We start from the raw sequence: 11,605 nt of genomic DNA on the forward strand, positions 1-11,605 counted from the left end.
TACTACTTGTTCGATCGTTGTCCACCTTCGCTTGCTACTAAGTGCTGATGAGTTTGACAGATCCCAGCAAATCTTCCTGCAAGCTGTTCAAGGACAGAGCTTCGGGTCATTCACCGTAGACTCCAGTACAGTCTTCTTCGGCACCACAGGTATAGAATTGATAAATCAATTATTCATGATATCAGAGGTTTTAGGGACTCTGAATTGTATTGATAACAGATGGCTCTTCTGGTGCACTTTGTTTGCACTGCATCTTTCTAACAGGAAGAGTTGTATTTTATTTTCATCGTGTGACCGAATTTTGTTCAGGCAAAATGGTTAATGAAGTTCAAGATACGTTTCTCATGTATGTTCTTATTTTTCGCATTTGTCCTTCCGTTGACGTCTACTCTTCGTCCGTAGCTTTGCCAATACAACAGCGACACTTGTTTAAAAGCTATGGTGTAATAATTAGAATATTAGATCAATAGATGTACCTTGTCTCGGAAAGTATGTGTTGCTATTATACATTTGCTCAAGTCACCCATCTTCATTAATTACAGAACCAGTATGCAGAGCACCTCTGGACATAGTCTTCGTCTTGGACGGGTCAAACAGCGTGGGTCCGACCAACTTTGAACGCATCAAGACATGGGTCAAAGCAGTCGTCGGTGACTTCGCCATAGGCAACAACAACACACAAGTAGGTCTGCTACAGTACGGTACCCGTCCGCGGCTGGAATTTTCCCTGGATGTCTTTAGTAGTCAACAGGAAGTTCGTGATGGTATTGATGGAGTGACGTACCTAGGGGGCGTAACTAACATAGGGGAGGCACTGCGAGCACTCAACTCAGTCGGATTTGCGGAAAATAATGGGGCTCGACCGGCGGCAACCAAAGTGGCCATCGTGGTAACAGCAGGAACATCTAGTGATGGCGTTGCGTCGGCTGCTCGAGATGTCAAAGGGGGTGGTGTACTAGTCTACGCCATCGGTGTGGGAGAGTACGACTCAAGCGAACTACAAGAGATTGCTACCTCAAGTCGCAGCATTGCAACTCTGGACAGCTTCCTTGGATTAAACGACTTGAGGACCTCCCTGTTAGCGTCTTCGTGCGCAGGTACTATTCCCACATCTATAAATCAAATCATAATTCATTCATGTTGAAATGGTACATACAGAGGAGAAATATCACTTTGAAGCATTCAATGTGTTACTGCCATACTGGCAATGAGCTACTCGTAAAGTGGAAGCAAATTTGTGTGTGTAAAATGATACATCTTGGTAATTCACGGATAGAAGCCACTTTCTAATATTTCTTTTGTAGAATCTGCTTGGTAAGACACTTTCTATCATTTGTAGAATTTCATTCGTGAAACAAATCAATTAACAGCAGTAGTATTATTGATGTCTGTCAATGTGATTTGTTATGCTTTATGCAGGCTAAATCTAACCCCTTACTTTACACTCTTTCAGTTCCCGACACCTTGGTTCTATATTTTACAACAGATGTGGAATTCAGCGAACAATTGCGAAACCCAAGATCTTCTGCCTTTGTGACTTTAGTCACACAAATAAACACCGAGGTAGTGTAATGTTCTATCAAGTACATCAGTATGTTCTTTCTCTAATCGTCTGTACTTCCAAGATGATTTACCGCTGAATACGCAGCTTACAGATTTTCAATCCGCCACATGGTTAAGGATGATATTGACTAAGTGAAACGATTAAGGCTCGGTCTTGTATAATGTATAAGAATATGACCAACGTCTCTGACATTCGCTCTACCCTTCTATACCCAGTAAGAATACGAAACCATTTTCGGCCGCTGTTGCTGTTTAGACTATTGTATCGTCGTACTACAATGACGTGCCTACTATTTTTTTTCAGCTCCGCGTGCTGTTCACAGACATCGCTGGGTTTTATGGCGCTGTTGTTGCCGGTTTCAGTTCTGGGTAAGCCTCTCAAAAGATTTAAGAAATAATTGAAGATTAATAAGAAATGACAAAGAAGTTATAGTAACTATTGATATATGTATTGGTATATTTGCAATTGCCTGCAAATGGTATCTATTGTAGTTGACATTACTTTATTGCTTTATGCAGAAAAATGAAAAAGACATGAAAATAACTGACGATTGACTTCTAACTTTTAGGTCGAACAACAAGGTACAAGTGTATCTCAAAGTGTCAGTGGCTTCGTACATCAGTGTGACACTTCAGCTACGACTGGAGACTACTGTAAATACGGGGAGTATCGGTAGCTTGTTCGTCATTACTGGATCATCGGGAGTCCTGCGGGAAGGTAATCGTGATATTCGTACTTCAAATGTCCCCCGAATAACTAATTATGCTAATTAGAAACTAATTTGACTTGAAACTTCTAAATATTTTTATGCATTGATTTTTTATGCATTGATTTTTTATTACAGACATACCGGCGACAGCGGTCAGTCTGGTAGTGCGGGAACGGTGCAGTGGAGACCTTTATGATCCTAAGTCTCCAGTGTACACGGGTTTTGTCATGCGCGTCGAGTCAGCGGTAAGTACCGACTTCTTGTCGAGTGATTTTGAGTATCATATGACCATTATGTTCTATGATTATTGATGGTTAGTACGTTGATGTTTTAAGACGAAGTGCAGGGTAACGTTACATATGTGTCGATTTTTCGATAATGTTTCGAGTCATAAACGGTTGGAATGTCTTTTTCCGTATGTTAGATACTATCCATTCTTGGACACATCCCTGGGCTACTGTCGGTTCAAGTAACTCATGTTGGCTGTGTGTAAGTATAGTTTATGTCCTTTTTTTGTGAATTTCAGAAAAATTGATTATAACGTTTAATAATAATCTTTATTGCAAACTCATGCACGAAGGCTAGTTGCACAAATACATGTATGAAAGATTATAATCGTATTTTAGAGAGAAGAGGGCGACAGAATGCATTCCTTTGCTATTATCGTTATCTATGTTTTAGGGGATTGAACATCAGAATCACCGTCAACGTAGTTCTAGTTTCATCATCCTCAAATACCCTTGTGGCTAATTTATCCGCGGCTGTGGAATCAGGCAGAGTGGGTAACCTGACTGTTGACCCATCCTCACTTCTCTTCGGCAAAGCGGGTAGGTGGCAAAAATTATGATAACGGCGAGCTCGAGGTCACATCTTTACGATTTTGATATCGTCAAAGGTTCCTGCAGGCTGTGATAGAACCAATACCCGACAAGTGTTTTAGTCAGCCTTGTATGCAATAAGGAATGAATTTTGTACGAGTCGACATATGCAAATACGAGTCGACATATGCAAATACGAGTCGACATATGCAAATACGAGTCGACATATGCAAAACTGACACAAATTGCCATTATTTTGTTAGCGTACAATGATCGGATGATGAGTGTGACCGGGCCGTCCCGGGTGATGCGACATTCAAAGCGTTATTCACAATAGAAATTAGAAGAAAATATCGAAATAGAAATGCGTTAAAACATATTTCCGTTCTTGCACAGTATGTAACAGCATCTATGAACCTGACAACAATATCACCACTTGTCCTTGTTGATCAAGGGTTATATAGTATACTAGTTTTTTGCTGCCCCTACGGCCGGTGAGGCTATGGGACCAGTGAGGTGAGTGAGGTGAGAGTTTTTAGATGTCTAATACATGGGTCTTTTTTACAGCACTACTCTGCGGTAATTCGTTGGATATCATCTATCTTGTCGACGGTTCCGGAAGCGTTGGAGCGAACAACTTTGAGAAAGTCAAACTATTCATCAAGAAGGCTGTTTCGGGATTTGTTATCGGTCCCGCTGCTACACAAGTTGGGGTCATACAATACAGCAGTAAAATCAGGCAAGAATTTTCAATGAATTCTTTCCAAACGGTTAGCGGTTTACTGGGAGCAATTGATGCCATGGAATACATGCAAGGTGGCACACTGACGGGACGAGCTATCCGTTACGCCAGCAAGTATGGCTTCTCAGTATTCGACGGAGCTCGTCGAGGAGTTCCCAAGGTGCTGGTTGTTGTGACGGATGGAGTCTCGTCAGACGAAGTAGCTATTCCGGCTTTGGAAGCACAGCGACAAGGCATTTTTGTGTACGCCATTGGTGTTTCTAACTACGACGCAGAACAACTGCAGAAAATTGCCAGTACGAACGAGTCCTCGGCTATGGTGGACAACTTCAACCTCTTGGACAGCGTGAGGAACACATTGCTGACGAGCGTGTGTGATGGTGAGATTTATAATCCATGCCTTAAGGGTCATTTCCACTTTTCTCATGTCTTTAATGTTTTTGAGATAAAGAATTAGATATACATGTATATATGCACAGGAAGTCTACTAAAATTGTTTTGTTTTTTCAGTGACACCTCCTGTCTATGCATCTGTGATATTGAACACCCAGTTCACGACAGCGCTCCGAAACCCAGGATCTGCTGAGTATACCAATCTCTCTGTCAGAGTAAAGACGGAGGTAAGCAGATTGTTGTATTGATGGAATAAAATGTTCACCACTCAAGATATCGTTTGACTGATCAGAGGCTAAAAATGGCCTACTAAAACCTGACTGTTTTGTCCACAGGTTTCACGGTTGTTCCTTTCCATCGTTGGATTTCGAAGTGTGTCTGTTGTTGACTACCAAGCAGCGTGAGTAGCAAATCATATGTTGACTCGTAAATATATCTTGAAGCAACGATACTAAGGTTTGCTTGACAAGAAGAGGCGCATCTATTTCTTAAACATCTGTTTTATCTGTAACCGTGATCTGTATTTTTTTCTACAATGTTGTAGGGCTGGCAATCGAGTGAAAGTTGTGTTGGTAGTGTTTGTTTCCGAGTTCGCAGTAACCAGCACGAATCAAACGTTCATCAGCATAACTCACACAGGGAGTATAGGATCGATTTCTGTCGATGCATCATCAGCTTTCGTTGTTGGAGAGGGTAAGACGATGTTGCCTTTTTTAGCATTAGCATTATTATTTAAAACAGAGCTATTCGTAAATATAATATGACTGTAATAACGTGGTTAATAAAATTTTTTTACAAAGTGTACAAATAATCATGATTAACATGTTGCGGCGATGAATATATTGGACTTAACTATTATATAGAGTGTCAATAGTTTCAGGTCATTTTCTGCTCTCAATGGGTGGATTTGATTAGACTGGGCAAAATGAAAACCAAACATGTAAAGCTTAACTAAAGCCCATCATGCCTTATCTATTTATTTATTTGTTTGCATCAGGCCCATGGCCCATAGAAGCAGACACAGTACAGAGATTAAAAAAACTACACTTACAAAGAGTTAACTATTATTTATTTACTTAAAGCATATGGCGCTACTGTTTCTGGTACAACGTTAACGTTGTTTATATTTGCCCAGAAACCGTACCAGTTGTGGTGAGTCTTGTTGTGAGGGACCTTTGCAACGCCGATCTACTCAACCCAGATTCTGCAACGTACAGGGCATTCGTCACTCAAGTAGAGAGCGCGGTAGGGTTAAGTTTTATTAGTGTTTCTTTGCCTGCTTTCAGTGTACTTTTACCATCTTGAACCCTTCTTTTTAAACGATTACTGTAACGTGTCATTTCAGGTATTGTCAATTCTAGGAAACATTCCAGCAGTGCTTTCCGTAAGAGTAACCGGAATCCGTTGCTCGTAAGTATATGCCGTATCTATATGAATTTGACCAAGATGCAATGGCTTAGGTGTGCAGTCGGTATGTCGTGAGGTCAAACACGGCCGGTTCAGACCAAATGGACTTTCAAAATGGTACTGCTTTCTCTGCTTAACACTCGGTACCTATGAGAAAGAGTTGGTCACGCTTATTCATAGGGAGCAGGACTCCTACCGTGGCTCCCTGTGTGGCCAGAAGGCCAGAGAGATGGGCACCCCACTCACACCGAAGGCGTGGGGAAGACTAACAATGAATTTCGGTTTATACATTGCTTTAATTTGTAACCTTCCAACGTTGGCGTCATGATAGTTGCCAGTTGGCGGCAATAGTTTACACTAGCGTCATGGTTAAATCACTTATTCATTGCTTACTCTTACGTTCATGTTTTCCCAATGATAGGGGACTTAACGTCCAGGTGACTATCAGTGTGACCGTTACCTCAACGTCTTCCAATCTCCTGATCACTACTGTGTCTACGGCTGTACGACAAGGAAGCATCGGGAACTTGACTGTCAATGCGGACTCCTTTTTGTCGGGGATGGCAGGTAAGAGGACCATTTTGCTATCTTAAACCACATAGAAAACAAACCAAGAAATACCATATTAACTGATGATACAGAACTTAAGCAACCGCACATTAAGTTGTCATTCAAACAGAGCTGACGTCAGTGGACAAGTTATATATTCTTTTTATTATCTTTGACAAAAGTACCGTCTTTTCTTTAGCTCTGGTGTGCCAGAATCCGCTGGACATCATTTTTCTAATTGACGGATCCGGAAGCGTCGGTGCATCCAACTTTGAAAAGGTCAAGCAGTTGATGCAAAAGACTATTACAGGGTTTGACATCGGTCCCAACACAACCCAAGTCGGGGTCATCCAATACAGCTCGACAGTCAGACAGGAATTTTCCATGAACACCTTCCACACAAATGAAGCTGTGTCGACAGTAATAGATGAGATAGGATACATCCGAGGCGGCACGCTGACAGGAAAAGCTATTCGATATGTGAGTAGATATGGCTTTGCAGAGAGAGATGGAGCTCGTCCTGGAGTACCCAAAGTTCTCATCGTCGTGACGGATGGTGTCTCATCTGACGCAGTAAAACAGTCGGCGTTAGAGGCGCAGCAGAAAGGAATTTTCGTGTTCGCGATAGGTGTTGCCGGCTACGATATGGCCCAACTGGAACAGATTGCAAGCAGCAATAGGTCTCTGGCTGTGGTGGACAACTTCAATCTCTTGGACAGCTTGAGGAACTCGCTTCTAACGGGAGTTTGTGATGGTAAGATTTCATAGTAATTTGTTTAACTCTAGATCAGTGAACTTTTGCTCCAATATAAAACGTTGTCAATGTTTGATGACTCTTTGTCCAAATCAATGTGAAGATGACAGTGTATCCCTTTACTATTTTCACTTAGTTCCATCGCCTGTGGTCATAAGTCTCACACTGACCATCCAGTATTCCACAACAATGAGGAACCAAACCTCTATTGAGTTTGGCAGTATTTCTACAAGCCTTGCAACCGAGGTGAGCCCCAGTTTCTGACTAGTTTGAGTAAAGTCTAACTAAGACCGTCAAGCTTCATCGTGCACATGTTGGCAATTTGACTACTCTCGATTAGCCCTCTTACAGTACCATGTCGTTTCATTTTACAGTTATCTCGGATCTTCGTCGATATTCCGGGATTTCAAGGCTTGACCATTGTGGGTCTGCAACCAACGTAAGTATATGTATATAAATGTAAATGGCGGCGCAATTCAGCTACTGCTGCTATGCCGTGTATCTGTAAATAAAACTTGTCAAAACTTGTCAAACTGAGTGCTTAGATGCCATCTTTTAGTTAAACTTCAAAGAAAATCTTTCAAAATTAATTTCAATCTTGTTTAGTCCTAAGAATACGTCAACAAGCGTCATCGGATGTATGTCATTTGAAGTCATGCCGTAACTATTACTGTGACAAACATAATCTTCCTTTTTCTCACCTTTAGACCCACGAATCAGGTGAAGGCGACCATTACTGTGTTTGTGGCGCAATTTTCAACAACCACGATGAAAGTAACATTCATCAGTGCCGTGCAAACTGGGAGCTTGGGGTCAATATCAGTGAATACGTCTTCTGCACTCGTCATCGAACAAGGTAGGCAGATATAATTTGCCATCAAGTATAAATTTGAATTTATTTAAGATAAGAGGATTTTTCATCAATCAGTGACTGTATGAAAGGTAAGTACACGTACCTCCAAATTTTCGATGGCTATCAGTCCATCTTGATCACGGAGTGACCTATTTCTCGCGAGAGTTAGGAGACATACAGTCACTGATGAAAAATCCTATTAACTGTGAACATACGTGACTAATGAATCTCTTCAACGAATTTATTTAAACTGGAAAATGTTATCAAGAATGAAGAGACGTAAATCAAGTGACAGCCATGTATCTTTTTCTTTTTTGATATGTGCTTAAGCTAATTACACTGAAGGCACCAGCACAGGGGGGTTGGGTATATCTATTTAACGGTAGGTCCGATCGCAATTACTAGTAGAAAACAGCTCAGGCTTCAGGCTCCTCAGTCGGCAGAGGGACCGCTCTCTGCTGTGATACCGTGGACACTGCTGGGGAACAGTGGTCCTATTTATGACGAGTTGTGTCGATCATCTTATTAATTTTTACACCACAGATGCCACGCAGTTGTTAGTAAGCTTTGTCATCACGGATCCGTGCAACGCCGATTTTCTCAACTCAGACTCTGCAGCGTACATGCAATTCGTCATTCGAGTGGAGAATGCGGTAAGCTTATTTGGCGTGCATTTGAAAGGATAATACCTTTATCGACAAGAAAGTCATCAATTTAAGAAAAAAGACTAGTATAGGTATGACTCTTAAACTAAGACTGCAATATTCTATATTTCACAGTTAATGTCTTATACCGTTTTGTAGACTTAGTGGCTCTTCGTTTTTGTGCCTAAAATGTGTTGCATTCGTTTAAAGTGAATGTCATATTGCTGAAACATTCTGCTTTACAATATTCAGCTGCTTTCGATTCTTGGAAATATACCGGGAATACTGTCTGTGAAAGTGACCAGCATCAGTTGCTCGTAAGTAGAATCCTTTGTCACTATGTATTAATCTCCAAGCAGATCCTACGGTGCCATTAGATCACGATGATAAGATAGTATCAAAGCTACCCAAGGAGTATAGCTGGCCAAAGGGAGTAAATTATAAAACGGGCACCGCATACACACTCCTAGGTCGGCTTGACTCCTCTTCCAGCATTTGATGCTATCTTATGCTACCGTAGGATCTGCTTAGAGATTAAGTATGTGTAACATTTGTCGTTGTCTTTATGATACAAATTAAGCAACCAGATTTCTTATTTCCCTGTCTTTGGAACCTAAAATAAGAGAAATGACGTTCTTTTTTATGGTGCAATCTGAATTTCTCTTTCAGTGGGCTTTACATCAGAGTGACTATTAGTTTAGGAGTCGTATCAGCGTCCTCTGGTGGACTTGTCACGGCAATCTCTACAGATGTATCATCAGGAAGTGTAGGTGACCTGACTGTCGATCCAACTTCGTTCATTTCAGGGGAAGAAGGTCAGTAGACGATGATCAACTGTATTTTTGTGTGCAGAAACATAGCGACAGTTTAGAAAGAGTCAAAGTTATTTCAAATTTAGCGTAAGTTTCATGTTGTCTATTGACATTGAAAGTAGGAACCAAAGATTTAACGTACATAGCTCAAGAACTTGTCACCATATCGCTGTAAGCTCGCCTGTTGTGTGTAATTAGAGAGCAATAATGGAATGGAATTTCATAACAATATCATATCATTCAATTTACAGCGCTGGTGTGTCGAACTCCTCTGGACATCATTTTATTGCTAGATGGGTCTGGAAGTGTAGGGGCCTACAACTTCGAGAAAGTGAAACAGTTTTCTCAAAAGCTCGTCGAGACCTTTGACATCGGTCCATCTGCAACGCAAATAGGGGTTATCCAATACAGCACGCGTGTGAGACAGGAATTCTCCATGAACAGCTTCCAAAGCAAAGAAACTTTGTCCAATGCAGTCGACGATATTGCATACATGCGAGGCGGTACACTGACTGGAAGGGCTATCAGGTATGTGAGCAGGTACGGCTTTGCAAGATCGGATGGAGCTCGTCCGGGAGTAGCAAAAGTGCTTATTGTCGTCACAGATGGCATTTCGTATGACGGAGTGGCAACACCAGCATATAAAGCAAGACAGAAGGGAATCCTTGTCTACGCTATTGGTGTGTCAGGCTACGACCTGACGCAGCTCGAGCAGATCGCCAGCAATAACAGGACCTTGGCTGTGGTGGACAACTTCAACCTGCTGGATAGTCTGAGGAACACACTTTTGACTGGAGTTTGCGATGGTAAATATGTTTTTGCATTTTTGTCAGGTTTTGGGGTCGAGAAATTGATTTTTTGTAAAGACGCAGGCCTTACACACTTATTTATCTTATCATTTACAGCCGTGCCACCAGTCTTTGTGTGTGTAACATTGACTACCCAGTTCTCCATACAACTGAGAAACCCTGACTCGAGCGAATTCTCCAGCATCACCAGTGCTCTCATTGCAGAGGTAGGGAAATGTTTGTTGCCATTATTGGAATTAAAGCATGTATACATACCTCAATTTCATCATATCACCTTGACTTTTGTCTGAATAAAATCATGGCTTTACCGGTAAATCGTCACAGGAATAAATAAAGCGTTTGATCATGAATAACACATTGAACCTTTTGTGCAGGTATCCCAACTATTTACCTCCATCGTGGGATTCCAAGGAGCAACTGTGGTTGGTTACCAACCTGCGTAAGTAGACCTCTTCAAGATCTTCTTCATTAAAGCTTATACATGTATCATTGTATACCTGACCGTGTAGTTATTTATCTTCAGAAGCTCTGAATGAAATAAGCTGGTGTTTATCCGGCTCCTTTTTTTTTTTTGGAGTCGACATACACAGTTGCCGTAATATTTCTTCCAACTTACTGTATTTCGTCGTTTGTTGATATACCATTACCAAATCAAAATAGAATTGAATGCTTTGCTGATAGGATCTCTTTCATAGAAAACAAATGTGTAATGATTTGCTATCATTTCAGCCCTGACAATCAAGTAAAAGTATCAATTGCTGTCTTTGTTGCTGAGTTTGCTGCTACTACTATGAAGCAAACATTTGTTGTTGCTGTAAGCACTGGCAACTTGGGGTCTATATCGGTGAATGCAAGCTCCGCCGTCATTGTTCAACAAGGTAAGGATTGATTTATTAAAGATGATTATCACTTCTTATCCTTGCGTTTGTTGTGCTGCTCTTTGCAACGTTAATTTCAATAACTTTTTTCCACTGGTCGTCATATTATAAAAGAGGCTACGTTGGTGAAAAGAGCCATGTTGTTGTGTAGTTGGTCAAGATCTTTCCTTCATGAAACCGACATTAGTCACAATTTTTACTCTGCTCTGTCTTCCTTTCACCAGAAACGAATTCAACCATAGTAAGTCTGGTAGTTCAAAGGAATTGCAGTGCAGATCTACTCAACCCGGAGTCAGCGATGTACATTGCCCTGGTCGCTCAAATTGAATCTGCGGTGAGATCATATGACGAATTTATTGATGACTAGGCATATAAAAAGTGTTGTTTAGAGCTGAAGACACTTTTTCCATGTCGACGCTAAAATCTCTCAGGAGTTTCCTTTTGCTTTATGTAGTATTGCTAGCAATTCACACACAAGGAAACACTAGTTACATGCATGATTGTGTTCCATATTAATTGATAACATTTTCTCGTGGGTTTTGTTTGGTGATTTTGAATTGTTGGCAAGATTTTAGACATCTATATCATTTTCAGGCAGCTTAACATACTTGATGCCTTGTGACTAATAAGCCCTTTAATTGATCATTTTTAGGTGCTGTCTATTCTTCAAAAC

The 11,605-nt window shown here is 41.0% G+C and overlaps 1 protein-coding gene and 1 long non-coding RNA gene across 2 annotated transcripts; both read left to right on the plus strand.

The window, feature by feature from the left end:
- Positions 1–11: 11 nt before the first annotated feature.
- On the plus strand, positions 12–10,889 carry LOC118404159 (collagen alpha-1(XII) chain-like; the record flags this gene model as incomplete). The annotated part of the gene is made up of 26 exons (XM_035803185.1): positions 12–149; positions 543–1,097; positions 1,454–1,563; positions 1,868–1,932; positions 2,133–2,281; positions 2,409–2,518; positions 2,698–2,762; positions 2,955–3,100; positions 3,659–4,213; positions 4,344–4,453; positions 4,562–4,626; positions 4,771–4,919; positions 5,362–5,471; positions 5,572–5,636; positions 6,055–6,200; positions 6,382–6,936; positions 7,073–7,182; positions 7,311–7,375; positions 7,644–7,792; positions 8,333–8,442; positions 8,686–8,750; positions 9,103–9,248; positions 9,497–10,051; positions 10,151–10,260; positions 10,429–10,493; positions 10,784–10,889. Coding segments are annotated over exons 6-26 (3,465 nt in total), but the record flags the coding sequence as incomplete, so codon positions are not given.
- On the plus strand, positions 10,890–11,605 carry LOC118410586. The gene is made up of 3 exons (XR_004830571.1): positions 10,890–10,932; positions 11,157–11,266; positions 11,585–11,605. It is a non-coding gene; the product is annotated as an uncharacterized LOC118410586 (long non-coding RNA).

Source organism: Branchiostoma floridae, chromosome 2 (assembly GCF_000003815.2).
Source record: "Branchiostoma floridae strain S238N-H82 chromosome 2, Bfl_VNyyK, whole genome shotgun sequence".
NCBI classification, from domain to species: domain Eukaryota; kingdom Metazoa; phylum Chordata; class Leptocardii; order Amphioxiformes; family Branchiostomatidae; genus Branchiostoma; species Branchiostoma floridae.